The sequence below is a fragment of the Ochotona princeps genome, chromosome 32 (assembly GCF_030435755.1).
Source record: "Ochotona princeps isolate mOchPri1 chromosome 32, mOchPri1.hap1, whole genome shotgun sequence".
Classification (NCBI taxonomy): Eukaryota; Metazoa; Chordata; class Mammalia; order Lagomorpha; family Ochotonidae; genus Ochotona; species Ochotona princeps.
Genome location: NC_080863.1, coordinates 5,875,996 through 5,896,877, shown reverse-complemented (window position 1 = coordinate 5,896,877; position 20,882 = coordinate 5,875,996). Strand labels below are relative to the sequence as shown.

The following is a 20,882-nucleotide window of genomic DNA, read 5'->3' as shown; positions in this document are numbered from 1 at the left end:
TTCTCTACCTGCCACAGAAACGAGGCTGGGACCGGACAGGACCATTTCCCACAGCACTGCAGCCCCAACCTGGACAGCCCCTCCAGGAGGCCTGGGGTGGGAGTCCAGCACTGGTTTTCATTAAGGAGACACTGAGGCCGGGAAGAGACTGGGGAGACAACAGTCTGGAAGGCACGGCCTACAGTCCTGCCTAAAGCGACCAAGACAGCACAAACAGCAGCACTCAACGTTTCTGGAGCAAGCACCCAGCCCCGGACGTGCGCCATGGCCAAACGGCTTGGTCCTCCTCTGGGTTGGGCACCCAGTGCCCCGGATGTGCATGTACTGCATCTGCTAGCATCCGCCATGTCACAACCGGGACGGCCTTAGCACCTTAACCCCGGAGAGGGGAGCCTGCACAGGGCTACAGTGCTCTCAAGATCCCCGCCACCCAGCTGCAGGGACCACACCCACGGGTCTGCAGTGGCTTCGCTGAACCCAAAGGGAACAGAAAAATGGACGGTTTGATTCCAGATTCCAGTGAGAGCTCTCTGTCTCCAAGACACTTTGCTTCTATTGTTGTGGTCTACTGAGGCGTGATGGCAAATATAGGCTTCAAACTTGCACGGCTGGGTAAATCCCTACGGTCCTTGTTCATGCTTCCGACCCATGCTAACAGGAAGTGAGAAGTTGAGGGTGAAGTCAGTCGAGGTGGGAAGGATCCCTCGGGAGCCTCAGAATGGGAGGGGTTTCCTTATGCAAATGATCCCAAGTCCAGTGGGACCAGCACAGGGGTCCAATACTCCCTCACTGCGGGAAGTCACGGGCCCCCTGGCTTGCCTGCATGGGCACAAGTCAGGACTAGGGAATGAAGGCAGGCTCCTGCGTCGGAGGTGGGGGGCAGATGTGGTCCTTGAAGCCACACTCCGCGGCACAGGCATCTGGCACCAGCCTCACTGATGGGAACTCACTCAAGGCCAGTTTCAATCAGCAGAAGGAGGGGTCACCTGGATGCCCAGCCACTGTGCCAAATCTAGTTTTGAGTTGAGCAGCTACTCTGCCCATGGTTTTGAGAGTCACCATAGAGACTAGAAGAGGAGAGGGTTGAGTTGCGGTTGTCTAAGAAACGTGACACATACAAGGTCTCATGGTTTTGCCAAGGGGCATTTTGTTGGCTTGTTTTCAAGTGTGTAGACTGCTAGCATGTCCAAGACAAAGGGGGAGGGCAGAGCAGAGGATCACTTAGACTCCTCGCTCTTCGGCGTGGGTGCCACAGGGCCCTACTTTCACGTTAGGACAGTAGAGGACTAGACTGTTGGGCGCCAAGCGAATCCACGAGGCTGCAGAAACCCAGGGGGAACAGCCCCGACTCCTGCACCCCACGCTCCTGACACCACAACAAGACGGAACAAGAGGCCGAGTCCAGCCCTCGATTCCCGAGGTCGGGAAGGAGGGAACACAGGAAAACGGTTCTGGCCTTGGCCATTTCATTTTTCCACAAGGGGCCCGGTCCCTGGCAGTAGCCCTCACACTGACAGACACATTGAGAATGCAGGAAGCAGAGGGAGGAAGTGTTAGAATAAACCACACTTGGCACTTAACAGCAGGGGGGGGGACGGGGGGGCGTCACCCAAACTACATTGCGGACTCAAGGGGGAGAAGCAAGATCCATGAGCTATTTAAAAATCATCAATGGTCACTAGCGTGGTCTCCTTGGCAACGCCCCATGGGCACGGGGGTGGGAGGGTGGCCTGGGCTGCACAGCCCCCAGTGTTCTCGGGGCAGCTGGCTTGTGCAAATGAGGACTGCCCAGGAGGGCTTCAGGCCTGGCTTCCACACAAGCTCTGCGGCTTCTCCGGCCGAGTCTTCCCAAGCAGGGCTAGCCTTAAGGAGAAGCGCTCTGTGGCAGCATCCCTTCCAGAGAACCATGTCTCTACGTAGGAAACTTGTCAAGTGACAAAGCCTCTGAGGGGCCCCACGAGCCCCACCGTGAGCGGTGCTCTGCAGAAAGGTGGGGTTGTAAAAGCCGAACTGTCCCAGAGATGCCCAGAATCAAGCTGAGGCTCCAAAACACGGGCCAGGCTTGGGCCACTTTCTCTTAAGCTTTCGGAAAACCGCACAGGCATTTCCAAGTAACTCCCCAACCCCCCGCCCTGCCCCGCCCTGCCACCCCCAACTTCTCAACAAAGATCAGGGGCTCACTTGATCAGCATTCCTTGGTTGGGCAGCAATTCCAGATGGATTTTCCCACCTTCCTGAGTCCTTAAGTAGGCAAACTCCTCCAGCATGTCAATATCTGTAGGCAGGGTTCAGGTACAGCACGTGTGAAACCAGGTGACCCCAAAGGGACTCTGGGACCCCGCATTGGCCCGCCCAGCCCCATCCCTGCCCACAAGGCAGAGGCTGCTTTCGAACCCAGCTCTCCAGGATTCCCAGGCCACTGCCTTGCCAGGACAGCTCTGAGCACTGGCTCTCCTGGCTGGAGGCCGTGGGGACGACACGCTTTCATGTGGATGACAATAAAACAAATGGCACGTGGCCATAAGGGCTAAAGGTTTCTAGTGCAGGGGAGGAACGTTTTGTGTTATAGAATATGACACTCAGGGCAGACGCTGTGACATGGCAAGTTAAGCCACAGCACATGATGTGAGCATCATATGGGAACCAGTTCATGTCCCGGCTGTTCCACCTCCAGCCCAGTTCCCTGTTACTGCGCTTGGGAAAGCAGCGGAGGATGGCCCAAGTGCTTGAACCACTACCAACCATGAAGGAGATCCAAATGGAACTTCCAGACCCCAGCTGCTGGCTGCCTGACCCAAATCTATTGTGGACATTTGAGCAGACAAGCAGAGAGAGCTCTCTGTGTAATTCTGCCTTTCAAATATAGGAAATTCCCAGCAGCAAAGTACTGCCTTCTTCAGAGCTGGAGTCTAGACATTTTTAGATGCTTCTAGAAGTTTCTGTGAATACCGCAAGCTTTATGCAATGCTGACTTACACATTTCTCTGCTGAAAAACTTCAATCAGATTCTAGAACAGTATCTGCCATTCCCCGCCCCCCAAAGGTTTCAAGCCCTAGTACACCATGGAACTAGGACATCCTATGGAACTCCACAGTAATGTTTCGGTAAGATAAGCAATGGAAGAAACACACTCCAACGAGTGCCTGACCTGAAGTTCATACAAGGTCCTTCCTTAATGAACAGCAAGAGCGATGACTGCATGGGGCAATGGCTTTGGGGAGTGCTCCCCAGGAGTGTGACAGCAGGGGGCACGGTGCTCCAGCGGCCCAGGGGACAGCCAGTGTCCCCCAAGAGGTAGGCTTGCTGGATGAAGGCTCAACCAGCCACTTAGGACCGGCCAGGGACCCTGCGGGCAGGGACCAACGGCACAGCACAGTGTAGGGTTAAGCCACCTGCGATGCCAGCAGCCCACGCCAGAGCATCAGCTCGTATCCCAACTACTATGTTTGTGATCCAGCCCTCTGTTAACACACCTGGGAAAGCTGCAAAGGATGGCTCAAGGGCCTGGGAGATCTGGATAGAGACCCGGCCCTTGCAGCTCTCTGAGGAGTGAACCAGTGAGGATCCTACCACTTCTTTTTAAAAGATGTATTTGCTCATGTGAAGACAGGATGATGAGGGGAGGGGAGGCGCGATCCTCCCTGGCTCACTCCGCCGACACCTGCAACACCCGGAGCTGGCGGAGGCGGAAGCAGCCAGGCTCTCCAGCAGGGCCTCCCAAGTGGGCAGCAGGGATCTGGATACTTAGGCCAGTCTCTCCCACTGCCTTCCCAGGCACATTAGCAGGAAGTGGGATTAGACGTGGAGGCGGAATCCAAGCCCAGGCACTCCGAAATGGGATGCAGGCATTCGAGGCAGTGGTTTAACCCCACAATGCCTGGTCCACAGCCACAATTTTTAACCACCCCCCAAAACCGTTAAAAACCATTCCAATGAGTGTTTCTATTCAGAAGGGGTCGTGCCTTCGTGTGCATGCGCCAGGGAAAGGATACTGGTGACGTAGTTGAAGAAGTTCTCGTACTGGAAGTTGCCCTGCTGGCAGATCTTGCTGACGGCCTTCAGGAAGAGGCTCTCGCCCCGCGGCCACTCCTGCTGCAGCAGCACCACCACGTGGCCCAGCGCCATGTCGTCCCTGCTGTCCGTGAACGCTCGAAGCTGGGAGACCCGGGGTGGGAGGGCGGGGAATGAGCAGAGGTCAAGCTCCTCCCTGGGGGATGGTGCTCCTCCCTGGGGGATGGTGCTCCTCCCCGGGGGATGGTGCTCCTCCCCGGGGGACGGTGCTCCTCCCCGGGGGATGGTGCTCCTCCCTGAGGGATGGTGCTCCTCCCCGGGGGACGGTGCTCCTCCCCGGGGGATGGTGCTCCTCCTTGGTAGCCAACAAGCTTTGATGACTACGTGAATTTGTAATGCATGGAACACTGCCATGACCAAGTTATTTGCATATGTGTCCCTCTGTGATTTGTAACTAACTTCCTGCTCCTCTTTGCCATGCAATGTTATTAAGTAAATACCTCTCTATTGATTCCCAGCCACTGTGCCTGTCCCATGCGACACTAACCTAGTACTAACCCGCTGGTACCGAGCTCCCGACTCCAAGCAACTTTGGCTCAGCGGCACAAGTACTTTGTAGTTAAACTCTTCTCAGGCTAGTCAACCTGGGCTTACCTTAAAGCAGGCCAGCATCAAGTGCAGGCAGTACGGCATAATGGCCTTGCTGGTACAGGGCACGAGCTTCAGATCCGAACCTAACAAGAGTCCACAGGGCCGCATTAATGCTCATGCGCGTTGCTATCAAGGAAAGCAGCATAGAAAACAAAGGGTTTGGGGCCAGCGCTGTGGCATACAAGCCAAGGCCTGTCACTCCGGTAGCCCGTACGGGTGCTGGTTCGTGTCCTGGGCACTCCACTTCCAATCCAGCTCCCTGCTAATGGCCTCGGAAGAACATCGGAAGGTGGCTCAAGTGCTTGGAACCCTGACACCTGTGTGGGAGACCCAGGAGGAGTTCCAGGCTCTCGGGTTCTACCTGGCCCAGCCTCAGCTATTGTGGCCATCTGGGAAGTACGTCAGTACATGGAAGACCTCCTTTCTTCCTCTCTCTCTCTCCATCTGTAATTCTGCCTTTCAAATAAACACACAACTAGCCAAGTCATCCTCTTTACGGTGGATACTTTAGAGTTCCCAAGTCTTCACTGGAGAAGCCATCGTTGTGGCACAGTGCATTAAGCTCCCATCTGTGATGCTGGCATCCCATAACAGAGGTGCAAGCTACATCTAGGTGAGCCAGGCGGGTGGCAGCCCATGAGCCACCTGCTCCACTGCTGTTCCCTGCCAGCAGGCATTAGCGGAGTGTTGGACTGCACACGGAGCAGCCAGTGCATCAACTGTAACATGGGATGCAGGTGTCCCGACGGGCAGCTTAGCTTGCTGTGCCACAACATCCACTCCTAAGAATTTTTTTTCCCCTAAGTATTGAATTCTGTCTGGATCTAACAAGATCAGCCATGACTTGTCTCTCTGATTCAGCCGACGACATTGGTTTTCAATGGCGAAAGCATCTCTACTTTTCTGCACTACTAACCTCACTTCCTGCTGTATTCGATTTGCAAACACCGCGAGTGCTTGACACCTGTGTTCACGAAGCATGCTGGTCTTTGCTGCTCTGTTTTTGGTAATGCTCTTAGTCAATTCTGCTCTCAGGTTACCGTACTGGCTTTAAGGAGGGCCTGGAATGCCGCCTCTACTTCCTGAGCGTCCGTAGGAATGGCGCTTTCTTGTCTCTGACAACAGCCAGGACAGGGCCAGGCCACAGTCCGGATTCAGGGGCTTCTCCCTGCTCTCCCGGGTGGGCGCAGGGGGAGGGATACTTGGGCCATCCTCTGCTGCCTTCCCAGGAACGTTAGCAGGGAGCTGGACCAGAGTGGAACTGCCGGGATTAGAACTGGTGCCTGTACAGGATGCCAGCGTCACGGGCAGAGGTTCAACCCACTATACCACACAGAAACGTCCGGGAAGGTTTTTGACAAATGTTACTGCTCTGCTAGCTAAAATGACAAGCAGGTTTTCTAGTCAGATTTGATATGTTGTTGTCCTTACTGCCATTGAGTCTTCACAGACGTTCTGCTGCTGTAGCCTGGCTTCAGTGACCTCTGTGGTGACGTGACCTTTCTCATTCCTCGGAGTATGGCAGTTTCATATATATATACATATGTATGTGTGTGCGTGTGTCTTTATTCATTTTTTGCATTTTGTTTTCTGCTTCATTCGATCTGTTCTTACCTGCCTTCTACCTTCCTCCAGGCTTCACTTGCTGGTTCCTGCCTACTTTCACAGCGGGAACTTGGCTCAGTTACCAGTCCCAGGTGGATATGCTGAGTTCTAAGGCACTGTCTGTTGAGCTTCTTCCTTCTAGAACTGACCAAGACTGGGAAGAGTTCTCTGCCACTCTGCTTCAACGACCACACATTCAGGGAGGGCAGCAGGCTGGGGAGGAGGGTGAGCCATCAGAAGCAAGGGCACTGTGGGCAGGGTTCACACTTGTCATGGGAGTTGTGGGCGCCCGGTCCCCGCCCTGGGCCTGCCAGCCGCCACCGTGAGGGACGATGAAGCAGCCACCACGCCTCACCTTTCCTGAACTTGGCCTTGGCCTTGGAGGGCTCTTCCTGTGGCTTGCCTGAGTCCTGGGCGGGCAGCACCATGTGGCACATCAGGTCCAGCACCTTCTCACACGTCAGCTGCAGGAGAGAGCAGGGCAGGGTGCCGCGCTCGAGCTTCCGGAGCTGCGACCCGACCACTGGGACGCTGGAATGCCTGCGCCATGCAGAACCGCTGGGGCCCCGCCTCAGTGACAACCTCTCCACGTCTCGTTCCTGACCCCTCCGCAGTGAACACAGAGGCCCAGGAAGAGGGAATCTACCTGCTACACCTGTGAGGAGATGAGACCTCCTTCTGGGTTATTATGGCAACATGCAGCGATTCATTAATTGCCAAGGTGTCTGGGCACAGCACGGCTGTGAACATGAAGCCACTCCCTGCCACATACAGATCATCTGCTAACTCCTGAGCAGAGAACCGACAAAGGGGATACACGGCAAGCGATGGGGCCTTCCGACGGGAGCGCCACTTCAACCCACGTTGAAACTGGTGACACTCACACTCAGGCTGGGCCAGCGGGGAAGCCGCCTTCACCTGGGTCCTAACAGGGGGAGGGGAGAAGCTGAAACGAGGGGAGAAGGGGATGGCATGGGGCGGGACCATTTTCACTGAAGTAAAGCACTCCCTGTTGTATGGCCCTGGCAGCCCGCTGTGGCAGGTGCACTGGGAGAGGGTCCCCACCCACAGCGGGAGGAGCTCACGCTCTCCAGAGGAAACCGGTCAGTTCTTCACATACACGCTCCTGCAGCACCCTCTCGGGGGTCCTCACCATGCAGTGTTGGAGACGTAGAGAGGCCACCCTAAGTCCCCCTGTCCTGCTTAACTCTGGCCTCTTCCTTCTACACGCAGCAGAGCCGGTTACACATTAAGCGGATCCCACGTAAGAAAAGTGTTAAAAAAAAAATCGTCCTCCCACACAAGGAAAGCCAAAGCAGGAAGGTTGCAGGGCACTGAGGCGCTGACTTCACACAAATGAATGAAGAGAACTGGAACGAAGCACCCACAATTCCACCAGCCGACTGAATGATCAGTCCAGGTGGAAGATGAAACTGAAGCCATCATGGGCTGAATGAAAACCCACCACACTAGAACCCGGGCGATGCCCCCCTTCCCCAGAGGCCCCAGGCGGGCTGCACTTACCCTGCATTCCCCCAGCGCAAAGTGGCAGGTGGCCAGCTGGATGAGGGCTCTCTGGTGCTCCAAGGTGCCCTGGCCCGCCACCTGCGGCTGCGGAAGCGATCCCTGGAGAGCCGCCAAGTGGTGCAGGCTGGCGATGGCCTTTTTATACTGACCCTTGGAAGGAACAACCGGGAGAGAGAAAAGTGGAAAGCCTCTGGGACTAAACAGACCGGGCCAGCCCCCACGGCAAGCAAGACCCCTGTCTCAACAAGTGACGGGGGCAGACGGAGACTCGGGCACCGACTCAAACGGGCTGACTCTATAGGTTTCTCTGCAGACTCTCTGAAGACTCAACAAAATCCCACAGGCCTGCTGTCGAGGCACACTCCCAAGGAAATGTCTTCCTACTAACACAGCTGCCCTTGCTGACGGCTGGAAGCAGCGACCCTCGCCAGCGAGCCGTCTGCGACAGCGATGGGCTCAGGACCCCACCAGAGCAGGCTGCTGGGGAGAGAAGCCTTCACCATCCACAGAGACAGAAGGGCCGCACCGGGCAGAGGGGCGCGCTGCACACTGCACAGGGCAGTCCGAGGTGGACCGGCCCGGTTCGCCACTGCGGCCCCTTCGGAGGGGAGAGCAGGGCAGGTGCGGCAGCCGGCTGGACCCGAGACTCGCGCTGCTCTACCTGGTAGATGATCATGTCCGTCAGGAAGATCCTCAGCCACAGCCAGGTGTCCGTCTTCCAGGCCAAGCAGATTCGTGTAAATTCTGGGGATTCAAAAGCGAATGTATCAAGAGATGTCACACACAGAAACAAAACGGGACGGAGGAACGCAGCAAGGGAGAGCGGAGAGGCAAGGGACCGAGGCATCCTCAAAATCTGATGTCTGCAACTGTGTTCTGCAGCGTCCGCTATGGTCAAGTGAGTGGCACCTGCTGTGATGCGCATCGAGCACACACCACATGCAAGACTTGTTCAACGTGTTTCTGAGTCACTTTGTTTTTTTTGTTAAACCCCTACAAAGGATCCCATTTGGGTTTTGCCCAGTTATAATAACATACACACAACGACCCTAAAAAGTTTCACTTATTTTTAAAAATGTCAATTCATGACCAAAGGAAAAAAAAATTCCCTCCAAGAAAGCCACGTGAGTGTTTACAATTGTCAATGTCGTAAGGAGATACACAAAGATGCTGTCATTAGAAGGGATCACGGGGCACCTGCCCCGGGGCTTGGCCCGGCCTGTGACAGGGACCAGGGCAGCAGTGTTCACGGGCACCCAGACCGCAACACCACACTGGCCAGCAAGGACCTGGCCATTTCTAAGCAAGGCTGCAATGACAGCTCACGTACGACGCAGGTAAAACCCCACCCTGGCTTCGTGCCTACACTCAGAGGAAAACAGGCTCTCTGCAGCTATCGGATTGGGCGTTTTCCAGGCCACGGAGCTGGTGTAGACAAAACAACAGTCCCTTTAATATTCTTGTCTGCAAGTGCTGGGAGACAACAAGTCGTGAAACAAATGAACCAACTTTCCAGCAGATGGGTGATTCTCTTTTTTTCTTCCCTCTCCCTCCGTTACACCATTAAATAAATTAAAATTAAAAAAAAAATCAAACTACACCAATGTGACATGCACATTCCTACCTTTGTCCAGAAATTCCAGGGAATAGAGCAGCTCCCAGCTCTCCCTGGCCAACTTGAAGCTCTCCAGCGCTTCTGCCGAGTTGGCGAGTTCTGCTTTGTTGACCACAATGTGACGATTCCTGCCTTTGGTGGAACATTCTTCGTCATCTGAACTCTGCGGGAACAGTGGACAGGTCATCGTTACCTCCAAGTTGCGAAACAGTCGGACGCCGGGGCATCCGGCTATTTCTGCCGCCCGTTCTGGCCACACAGAGTGCAGAGAGTAGGGGACTACATGACTCATCGGAAGGTTCGCTTTAGCTTAGAAAAGTCATCTAAACCTTTCGTCTTTACAAACTCACTCAATTCTTCCTCTTACAATTATGGTTGGTTGGTTTTCCTGAATCTGAGTTCTCACACTGGCTTCCGGACGGAGTAACAGCAGTGCCAAGGAGCCACACGGGCACCCGCGAGGCTGCAAACGCCTACCATGTGGTTATTCACAAGAAACACCTGCTACCACGCCACCGACCAGGGCCGCTGCCACTTCTACTGCACCTTGGTTCTCCACTAAAGATTCGACTTCAAAACAAAATAAAACAAACAAAAAATAAGATTCCCGTCTATGCAAAGTCTAGGAATCAGTGTTCCCAGACCACCTGCCCGCACAGCAGAGCTGGGAGACGAGCGGACATCTTCTGACCTGCTGCATCGCTGTGCCAACAATCCCCTCTCGACAAAACCCAGTTTCCTGTGCCTACTGAGAAACCTGCCCAGACTGCTCCTGCCCATCTCGCTGGGCTGCCTGGGTCCCAAACACCTCGGGGGCTCTGCATCCTGAAGCCGCCAGCAGCACAGCACAGCACCCGGCTCCAGACGACCAGTGGGGTTCTCATTTGCCTTTCTGCTGAATTGAACAGGGCCATTTATTTGCAAGGTGTAGGAAAACCTTATCCTGGAGTGTCCCAGGCCCATCAGTACCAACCTTTGGTGCTGTCCTGTGTCCTATGGGATGCCCAGTAACAGCCTGGCCTCCCCTGACCAGCCGTCTGCAAGAACTACCAGAAGTCCCGTGCGGGGCAGAGTCCCTGCCTGCCGAGAACTACTTACGTGCACAACCCTCACTGTGCATGATATAAATGCCTGGACTTTGTGAAATGCCACATTCTGCAAAGACACGCGTCTAGCATGCTATGAGCATCTCATCTATCGGTCGCCACACCCGGAAGGCTCACCATGGTTTTTTCTCTTCCCTCAGCCAGCTTCCTCTTCTTGTGCACGTGTTTGGTACGGTCCATTTCCACGTCGCCGTACACGTTGGAGACGTCTTCGAGCAGAACCAGCGGAACCTGGCTGGAGGCGTTGGGACCTACGGACAAGGAGTAAGGGAAGACACAGGGAGCAAGAAGCAAGGCTCAACCCCAACAGAAAGCTGAGCGACTGCCACGTGGAAAAGGGAGGGTGTTAAAATCATGCTGTGTGTGCCCTCGGGGATGTGAGGGGCACACACACGCATCACAGGAGTAACAGAGGTCCTCTGGGGGTGGCCCTCGAGTGGAAGCTCCCTCCTCTGATGTAGCTGCAGAAGTGTTTACAACGACCAGGAATTGGTGTTGTTTCGTTTGTTTTTAGGACTCTGTACTTTTCCTGTTACTATGATTTTCCATCATACAGTTTTGTAGGGACAGGGCTGCCCCCTCTCCCTCCTTTTCTTCCCTCCCCATTTCCCCCAATATTATTACAACAACATAGTTCTTAAGCTGCAGTGACAGTTCCAACGTTCTGTTATCTGCGTGTGACATGGCTATGCAGGTACAGGCAACCGAAGAAACATCTAGACTCCAATTGTCAAGGCACAGTTAACGGTTTCATTGGGGGTCCTTCTTTCATCCAGGAATAGGCATGCAGACTGCTGCAAATGGTATTTGGTATTTGTAAAATGCTACAAAGTCGCACCTATGTCATGATGACAAATTCCAAACAAAAATCTAAGTATATGAAAACTCAAAAGGCAGAACCCCGAAGTGAGGGCTGTGTTACACGGAAGGACTGTGTGGGATTTCACACTCGTTTCTGCAAAGCAGAAAAATGCACATCTTACACAAATCAACATATACGCTTTTTTAAGTAAATGTAAATAGTGAAGCAATCTTGTTCAGTTGTAATGTCTTGGTGAAACCTGTAGGAGGACACTGTGGCCGTGGAAGGTCAGCGGGCACAGGATTCCAACTGATTGGAGAATATTTGTATGAGAACACTGAATGGATGCCTTTTGTGTGACTGATTGGACATCATTTGTGTGAGAACAGTTGAGTGGACAGCAGGTGAATGAGAATGCTTAGTGATGGGTTTTGTTCATAAACTCAATACCTCCTCCCTTATCCCATCCTCAGCGTATAAAGTCTGGTGCCACTCCCGGCTTTTGCCCATCAGTCAGAGCCCAGGCCTGTTATTATCTATTATTGGCTCCGTGCACCATCCAAGTCCATCACCGAGGGACAGCGACAGAAACCTATCTCGATGCTTTGGCTTACCTGCTAATTCTTCGAAAATAAAAGTATCCAATGTTCGTATTTCCCTTTCCAGTACCAAGACATCCTCTAACATAGAAAATTCCAGAAAGCAGCAACTAAACCAAGGCAAGTCACCGACTGAAAACGACCAGCCTGTGGTTATCTGGGTACAACAGCAAAAGTTACAGAAAGTCTTTCCTGCCCTCTTGGCCCTGCCCAGGATAACGCAGCGCCCAGGCCTCCTCTGCAGCTGGTACGCACCTTGGAAGAGAGACGGCTGGATGTTGCTGACATACTGGAATGCGTTCTTAAAGAAGACTAGCATGGTGGAATAGACCACCTGGTTTTTGTACTTGGCGTTTGTTTCGTTATCAAAGTTGGTCACGTATCGGCAGAGATCCTTCATTCTGTGCAAAATGTCACCATAGCTCCTGAAGAGAGAAGCCGGGAACCGTCCCTCAGCCAGGACTCACCCCAAACCACCTCGCAGTGCAACCCAGGGCGGGTGCGTGCATGGGCAGGGTGGGCCTCCCCCTGAGAACTGGAGCAGTGCCCTGCCCAGGAGCTCCTCTCTGCTCTGAACTGCCAAGCAGGGATGCCAACTGGGGAGTTTGGACTTTTGGCCATCAGGAATCTTTTGACAAAGTATAACCAACACCCGCTTTTGCTTACTTAAGAGTGTGGGGAAACTTGCCCATGCGGGAATTGTACGGCTTTTCAAAAGCGTTTGTGTTTTTGAAGCGATCCTGAGCTCATGTAATTCTGTGACTTCACAGGCATCATCCAAACAAGCCCTTACCGTCTTCCCTTGTCCATCTGCCACTCGCATCTCACTCCGACCACGTTCAGGATCTTAAACAGCCTCTCCCAGGGGTCCGTGATCTGCGAGGACTTTTCTGTCAGCCCTTCTATGACGTACTTCTGGGAGCTGCGCTTGCTGGGCGACACTAGGTCGGATGTGTCCTGGGTGCCTGAGGGGGAGACAACGGCGGCAGGAAACGGACATTACTACTTCCTGTCCAGTAGAGGACCCGAAAGAGAAAGGAGAGTGTGGAGTCCCAACACATGATGGGCAGGCGCCAGCGATAGACAGCACAGATGACGGCGATCCCCGAGCACCAAAAAAACCCCGCCAGCCTGTGGCACGGAGCCGAAGCAGCCGCGAGAGATGACAGTGAAGAAGCAAACAGTAGTCCAGCGGAAGCTTCTGCAGACCACAAACACAGAAACACAGCAGGTGCCAAGGCCACATTTGGGAGGAGGGTGACCCCCTAATAAAGGAGAGCCTTGGGCAGCCCCCTCGGGACTCCAGCACAGCCCCTGGAGACACCCCTTGCCCGGTGGACACCCCTCCCCCGGTGGGAGAGGAGCAGTGGAGACCTTGACCCTGCACAGGCGTAGGCTCAGGCCTGTGCGTCTCAGCTTGGACAGCAGAAACACACACACACATACACACGCATTTAATAGAAAAAATAGTTTATAGAATACAGATGTGGAAGTGCAATATTTTGGTTCAACTACATATTTGGATTTCATTTCTAAAGTATTTCTATTTTCGGCTAAGTGTTCAGAAAGAATCCCAACAGTTTTTTAAAATTATAACGTTTACAAGGGAAAAATGTTATAGTCAGCTAAGGTTAATTTATTATTGAAGGAAAACAAACAAACACACAAACAAACATAGAACAAGCCTGTTTTATGTGGCTTCAGCGTGTTTACAGGGTGCCAGGAGGGCACAGGAGTTGGCAGCGATGCCAAGGGTCCCATCATTCCCCACGAGCTCCACGATGTCCTACGGGGGGGGTGGAGGGCACCCACCTTCTGTCTTCTATGCCACATCTGTACTTTTTCTGCGATTAAATACCCTTACGACTGCACTATGGTTGCCTGAAGGATGCGATGACAAGCCAACGCGCTGTGCAGCTGTGTACCCCAGGATCTGTATCTACAGGTCATGCCCTTTAGTCTGGGGGGACAGCAGGACACAATGATGTTTGCACAGCGGAAACCATCCCACCCCGCCTTCGCCATGGAGGGCTGTGTGACTGCGTCTGTGGCACTCAAGGACCACAGGCTTTTGAATGATGACACGTAAGCAGCTCAGTGCCCAGATGCAGAGACTTGGCACATAGGCCGTCTGCATGGAGGAGTGGACGTGGCCCCAGAGCAGCCTCCTAAATGCTTTCTCCTGGAAACACTGTCAGGCAGGTGCACACGGCCAGGAGGAGCATCCGCCGCTCGCCGAGGCCTGTCTAAGTGAGGCTGCAGGAGGCGCCCGCTCACCTGAATGCTGGGTTTCTGTCTGAGGAGACCTGGTGACGTAGTTGATATAAAACTCAGCTGCCTTGTTCAAGTATTTATACAATAAATTAGCCGGCAACCGGACATCATGGTTGTTGATTATCAGAGGAAGGACATCACACACTATGGGAGGGAAAAAACAAACAAACAAGAAAAAGCCAATTAGGTCATCCATCCTAGGGGCCAGAGATTAAATTTATTTCAGAGTTCATTTCACATAGTACCAAAGATACATGGGTATGAGGGACTGGGCAGGGCTTCCAACCTGGCAACTAATCAGGATGCCCGAGTTCAAGGCCCAGCTGACACAGACCCCAGGAGCCAGCAGCGGATGGGTCCGTTAGTGGGGGTCCCTTCTACCCACCTGGGTGACCTGGCTTGAGGTCCTAGGGCCCTGGCTTCTGCTTGACCCAGCCTCCACCACTACAGGTACTGGGAGAAGGAACTAGCAGATGGAAGGACTGGTGTATATATATATATTAAATTACATTGGGGAGATGGAATCTCCTAAAGACATTTTACTTTGAAAACTGCCAGGGGGCGCTGTGGGGTGGGGTCAGCCAGGAGACCCCCAGGCTGGTCCTCCATACAGGGAACGGTCTGGTTGGTGCGCTGGGCAGCAGGCTCAATGGTTTGCTATCCTGCCTTGTGCTGAGCTACGCGACCACGCACATCCTTCCAGAGAGCAAGTGCTCCGCAGGCCATGGCGAGGGGTCGTTTACAGCGCCACTGGACTGCTGGCCACAGGACCCGCAGACCAAGCTCTCTTACCAAACAGCTTTCTAAAGCAGTTCACAGGAGACTCCTGCTCTTCAATGGTTTCCGCCTCGAGCAGCGCCTCCCCCAGGCCGACCTAGCACAGGAAAAAAGAAAAGATGACGTCTTTAGGGTTTCCTGAAAAAACGGCACATGTGTGGAATGCATCACATGTTTCTGGCTGTCTTCCAGCTTCCCTGAGAGAAATCCTCTTATTTCAGTGACCAGAGAAGGAAAGAACAGCCTAGGATCACACAGCCGGCAGAGCTCAGCACAGCTGTCTGCTGTACCTCGGGGACTCCCGGGACACGGTCAAAAATGCTGCCAGAAGGTCTCCAGAAATGTTAAGCAAAGCACCAGAACTGGAGTTATCATGGGGCCCTGCACGACAGCTCAATAACTAAATCCTCACTTTGTATACGCTGGCATCCCTTAGAGGCACAGGTCTGTGTCCCGGCCAGTCTGCTTCCCATCCAGCTCCCTGCTTGTAACCTGAGAGGGCAGTCGAGGACGGCCTAAAGCCTTGGGACCTGCACCCACGTGGGAGACCTGGAAGAGGCTCCTGGTTTCAGATCAATTCACTTGGGGAGTGAACCAGCAGACAGAGTTAGAAAACATTTTGCTAAGAGATGTGGACAATCCTCCACTTGCACATGTGTTAAGCGGACACGTTTGTCTCCTGCTGGTTCTTGGGAGCTGGTCACACGGCCTGGGTGTTTAGGCCACTTCTCCAAAGCAGTGGAAAGTCCCTTAGTATGATCCTCCAAGATGCCCAGAAAAGGGAAAAAGAATCGACGCCATCGGACTGTTATTGGCAGTAAAGCCTTGCGCTACAGGAAGACTTTCTGTAGGATACTCGGAAACTGGGCAGGCACAGCTCGCCTGCACCCACCAGCCCTTCTCCAGAGCTGCGAGGAAGGCTGCCGCCATGACTGCCTCTGTGGGCAGATACAGACACTCCGGTTAGATGCAGGGGGCCAGGATGTAGCAAAACAGGCTCTTCCGGATAAATGTCTGGCTTCCAAGATGATGGAAGACTTCTTGGAGCAAACAGATGCCGTGTGCGGCTGGCTGACACAGTTCCCCATGAGGGCCAGACTGGCACAGAACACCTGCACATGAGAGACACATGTCTCTCCAGGTGGGCGGCTGGTCCTCGCCCCCAGACCCACTTGGAGACGTCAGCTTTACAACCACAAGGGAGCCAACCCAACAGCCCCGAAGGACACAGAAGAACCGCAGCCCCTTTCTGGTGTTGAGCCAAAAGCCCTGTGGATCAGCAGGCTGAGCGCGCCCTCTACAGAACCCGCTGAGTCACAGAGCAGCAACACGGCCGAGTCAGCCTTGAGAAGGGGGCTCCACAATGAGGACCACCGTGGAGGCACAGACCTCCACGGCATCTCACCCCCACCTGGAGCTCAGGTGAGTCTACAAGATGATTCTGCAGCTCTGTCTTGTGGGTGGGGCAACAACCGATGCTCGGTTCCTGATGGAGAACACGTGGGCACCCCATGAGTCCCCCCAGTGCAGGGACCATGTCAGTGACCTGGTCATGGCCTGTGAGCAGGGGCGGAGAGAGGAGGGTGTTGCAGCCCCCAGGGTCCCAGAAGTCCCAGGGGCCTCGTTCCAACCCAGGGGTCACACAATGGACTTTTTTTTTTCTTTTTAGTGACCTCGTTTCTTTTGTTATCATCCATACTGAGTTGTAGGAACAGAGAAAACATCTCATTTTCAATGCTGCCTTCTTAGGCAACTGGCTTTACTGCGATGAAACTGTGATGCTGAAAATTAAAGAGAACATTTCATTTTCATATGAAATGTTTATATGTTAAAGAAGAGGCACAGCAAACAGCTCTCACTTAGCTCTGAATGCATCGCTAAATGCAATAAAAAAGGACCACTGTCCACCATGCTCCCAGGGCTCGGCTCACTGCCTCCTCACCCTGACGACACTTCCTAGGAATGTCTGCTTCATGGTCACGGCCCTTCAGCTTGGCTCAGCCTTCGCCAGGGATCCCTGGCTCCCCCGCGTTAGCGCATCGCACACCGCTGCTCCCAGCTGCACACCTTGCTCCTGCAAAGGCCGGCCCCCGGCTTACCCCGTGCTGCACCACGGTCTCAGGGAAGCGCCGCAGCAGCAGCAGGAGCATTTCAGAGCGCTCCAGGGTGTTGAAGCACTGCTCGGTGACCTTCAGTAACATCTCGCACTGGACCCGGCCCGGCAGGGTTTCAAACAAACCTGTGCACGACATGTTAGATCAGTAAATGTCGCAGGAAGAGCGCCAAGGGTTGGGTTTCACCTGCGCCCAGGAAGTCCCTGGGTCTGGAGTTGCAGAACAAACACACACCACCCGGAAGTCCAGCTGGATCGAGAGAGCCAGAAAGGCACCCAGGAGACACATGGCAATGACCTAAATCATCTACTGTCTAGGTCGCTCAGAACTGGAAATCTTTGATCGGCTGAAGCAACCAACACAGAGAAAAACGTGAAAGAATCTATGGATGCTTACTTGCTGCCTTTACCTGCTAAACATGCATGTACTTGCCGGTTCTCACTGGCAACCGCATATCCCTTAGCAAAGCTTCTAAGCAAAGGCTTTTGGGATCAGCGGACATCACTACAGACTTCTAACCAACCCAACAGGGGTGACTTCTCCCGAGAAATACCAATATGCAATTGGGTAGCCCAGAAGCCGTCATTTCTCATACGTTGTTCTAACTCCGTTCTTACTTCTTAAAAACTGGGTTTGCTTATCCTGCAAGTCGTTCCTCAGTGCGGATGTGATGATGCTGATTTCTCTCCACACCACCGGCTGGTCCGGGAAATTCACAAACCTGTTTTTAAAAGGAACGTGTTAAAATAAAATGTCAGCTTCTATTTGAAATCCAAAACAGAAACTAAAGAATATTAGCCAGTGGGGGGAAAAAAAGCAACAACAATTTTCTTTATTCGAAGTGAATGCTAAAATAATGACACAAAAGTGCATTTGTTTAGGAAAATACATATAATAGTTTCCAAGCTATCCATGGGGTACATGCATTCTAACACCACCACGGATATGGATAGAATAGATAAAACTGAACCTTATATAAACCACGCTTCTTTCTGTGTTTATGTACCTATGACAGTTTAAGAAATCAGGCACAGGAAGAGATTAAAAGTAACTCTAATAAAGTCAGACAATTATAATAACAATACACGAGAATACACTTTGGGGTCTCTCCACAGACACCATTCTTGTGACAACATGAGAAGACACAGGCCGGCCATGCACTGCGCCTCTGTCCAGCGTGTCCACTCGGTATACGCTACCTGCCTGGTATTTAATAGCCGTCTTGGCTGTCCGATCAGCGTGACAGCACTGCAGCTCCTGGGTGTGAGTAACCCTCAGAAAGGCACATCACCCAATGCTTGGGAGGTGTGTAGTTCTGCCTTTACCATTTAATATTTTTGGACCATGGGAACAAGTAACTGAAACTGTGGACAGGGAAACCCAGGATGGGTGACTACTAAACTCACAAAAACCCATAGAGGCTTCTAGAAGGGAAAACTCAAGCTACTACTAAGATACAAAAAATGAACCTACAGGGTCCAGCACAGTGGTTCAGTGGCTAAATCCTCGCCTTGCATGTGCCAAGATCCCATATGGGTGCCAGTTCGTGCCCCGGCTGCTCCACTTCCCATCCAGCTCCCTGCTTGTGGCCTGACACAGCAGTAGAGGATGGTGCGAAGCCTTGGGACCCTGCACCTGTGTGGGAAACCTGGAAGATGCTCCTGGTTTAGGACTGACTCAGCTCTGGCCACTGCGACCACTTGAGGAGTGAACCAGTGGATGGAAGATCAACAGAGAAGCAACAGAGGAGAAAAAGAAAAAAAAAAAAAATAGGTGACTCTCTGGGGCCGTCAGGGACTCATACAGTCAGAGTGTTAGGTCTGACCTAACCAAATAGTCAGGTGTGGGCAGGTCAAAGCCAGGAACCAGGAACTCCATCTGGGTCTCCCACATGGGTGGCAGGGCCTAGTGGGCCATCTTCTGCTGTTTGCCCAGGAGCATTAGCAGGCAGTAGGGTTGGAAGAGGAGCAGCCAGGACCCGAAGCAGCACTCTGATAGGGGATGTCGGCATGGCAAGTGGTCTTCTAACAGCCTCTTGGGGAGTGAACCAGCAGATGGAAGATCTTTCTGTCTCTCCTTCTATGAATCTGCCTTTCCAATAAAGATAAATAAACCTTTTTTTAAAAAGTCTACAAATCAAGAATACACTATGCAAAAGAAAAAAAAAGTCATCCAACAGAAAAATCCAACAATCACATTAGCTGGCAATCACGAGCAGCACTTAAAAACAACGGCCAGACTCCATCTCCCCATCACGCCAGCAACAATTAAAACTGCCAACAACAGTGTGGGAAACCCAGCATTCTCAGGTGGACATATTACAAAGAGTCACTTCACAGTGTATCAAAGACTTCAAATGTACTGGAGGGGGGGCGTTACTACCACAGTACTGCATGCTAAACCTCCACCTGCAGCACCGACATCCCATATGGGCACTAGTTCGAGTCCTACCTCCTCCACTTCCGATTCAGCTCCCTGCTTGTGGCCTGAGAAAGTAGTAGAGGATGTTCCGAGCGCTTGTGAGAGACCTGGAAAGAGTTCCTGGCTCCCAGCTTTAGACTAGGGCAGCTCTGGCTGTTAAAGTCACGTGGGGAGTGAACCAAGAAACGGAAGATTCTCTCGCTTGCTCGTTTGTTCCCTCTCCCTCGTCTCTCCTTCTCTCTCTCTCTGTGCCTCTGCTTTTCAAATGTATAAGAAATAAATATTTTTTTTTTTAAAAAAAGAGCAGTTAGAAAAAAGAATGAAGTAGCTCTCTTTACACCAAAATGAAAAGCTGTCCATTAGAGGGACCTCATCTTGTAACCCTCTCCATAATTAAAAAAACAAACAAGCAAACAAAACATGAAACCAAGGACATGCAGATAACAGGTGGGCAGAGGGACATTTGCACAAACGAGTTTGGGAGCGACTTGGGGTTCTCATCTCGAAGCGCAACAATGTTGGCTCTCCCATGATGAATACTTCCAAAGTATCCTCAAAGCCAGCTACGAGGCAGCACTCATCTCTAAGGTCAACTGCAGGGAGGCCCAAGAAGCAGGTGCACCCGAGGCTGCGCCCCTGACTCCCCCTCTCCTGACCCCCAGCGTCACTCACATGTCATAGAGCAGCCTCCCCGCCGTGGCCGTGCGCTCCGCGTTCCGTTCGATCGTGTACATCTCATACTGCAACGGAGAGGCCGAACTTGGTCACCTCCCTGCTCCGCACTGCCCTGCCTGGTGGTCCCTGGCACCACGCTCCCACCCCGCTCCCGGGTGGGCACGGAGGCAGCCCCAGTGACTCCCCTCACCGCCCCACGGGGAGGGGGGCCTGGCTCCCAGCACCCCACACAGGCACACCCCAGCCAGGACCGAGACCCCCACCCCACTTCACCCCGGCTGGCCTCTGCCACCCCAGCGCAGGGACGAGGTCCCGCCACCAAGGCCAGCAGAGCCGCACCACGCGCCCCATGTCCCGTGCAACCCACCCTGGGGCAGGACCACGCTCCCTCCCGGGACTGCAGGCTCGCAGGGCTCGGGCAGCGGAGGGGCCAGACGTCCCCAACAAGCCAGCAGGCGCCACGCCACCGCCTCCCCTCCTCACCTGGATGTTAAAGTCGGCAGGGTAAAGGCTGCGGGCCGTGATCAGCCATGCCTTGGCCGCCCACAGATCGTGCGGCACCAGCTCCCGGGCTCGCTGCACCAGGAACTCGCAGTCCCCCTGAGCCGACATGACCCAGGAGCCGGCCAGCGGCCCAGCCAGCGGCCCCAAAGCGCGCCCCTTCCGGCTCTGGGGTCGCCGCCGCCGCCGCGAGGCCACTGCGC

At 53.5% G+C, this 20,882-nt stretch overlaps 1 protein-coding gene across 2 annotated transcripts in view; it reads right to left on the bottom strand.

The window, feature by feature from the left end:
• INTS10 (integrator complex subunit 10) overlaps positions 1-20,882 on the bottom strand; it is a 23,431-nt gene extending 2,549 nt beyond the window's left edge. Inside the window, exons 1-16 of one of the 2 annotated variants that reach the window (XM_012928768.2) lie at positions 20,662-20,882; positions 20,176-20,243; positions 17,700-17,803; positions 17,068-17,207; positions 14,984-15,065; positions 14,195-14,335; positions 12,711-12,882; positions 12,173-12,342; positions 10,634-10,767; positions 9,420-9,573; positions 8,457-8,539; positions 7,793-7,945; positions 6,624-6,732; positions 4,667-4,746; positions 3,994-4,156; positions 2,182-2,275 (exon numbers count right to left, since the gene is read on the bottom strand). In XM_012928768.2, the coding sequence (XP_012784222.2) occupies positions 2,182-2,275; positions 3,994-4,156; positions 4,667-4,746; positions 6,624-6,732; positions 7,793-7,945; positions 8,457-8,539; positions 9,420-9,573; positions 10,634-10,767; positions 12,173-12,342; positions 12,711-12,882; positions 14,195-14,335; positions 14,984-15,065; positions 17,068-17,207; positions 17,700-17,803; positions 20,176-20,243; positions 20,662-20,790 (1,976 nt within the window). In that variant the 5' untranslated portion in view covers positions 20,791-20,882. The remainder of the gene's footprint in view (positions 1-2,181; positions 2,276-3,993; positions 4,157-4,666; positions 4,747-6,623; positions 6,733-7,792; positions 7,946-8,456; positions 8,540-9,419; positions 9,574-10,633; positions 10,768-12,172; positions 12,343-12,710; positions 12,883-14,194; positions 14,336-14,983; positions 15,066-17,067; positions 17,208-17,699; positions 17,804-20,175; positions 20,244-20,661) is intronic. The other variant, XM_004591390.2, reaches the window with a different exon arrangement.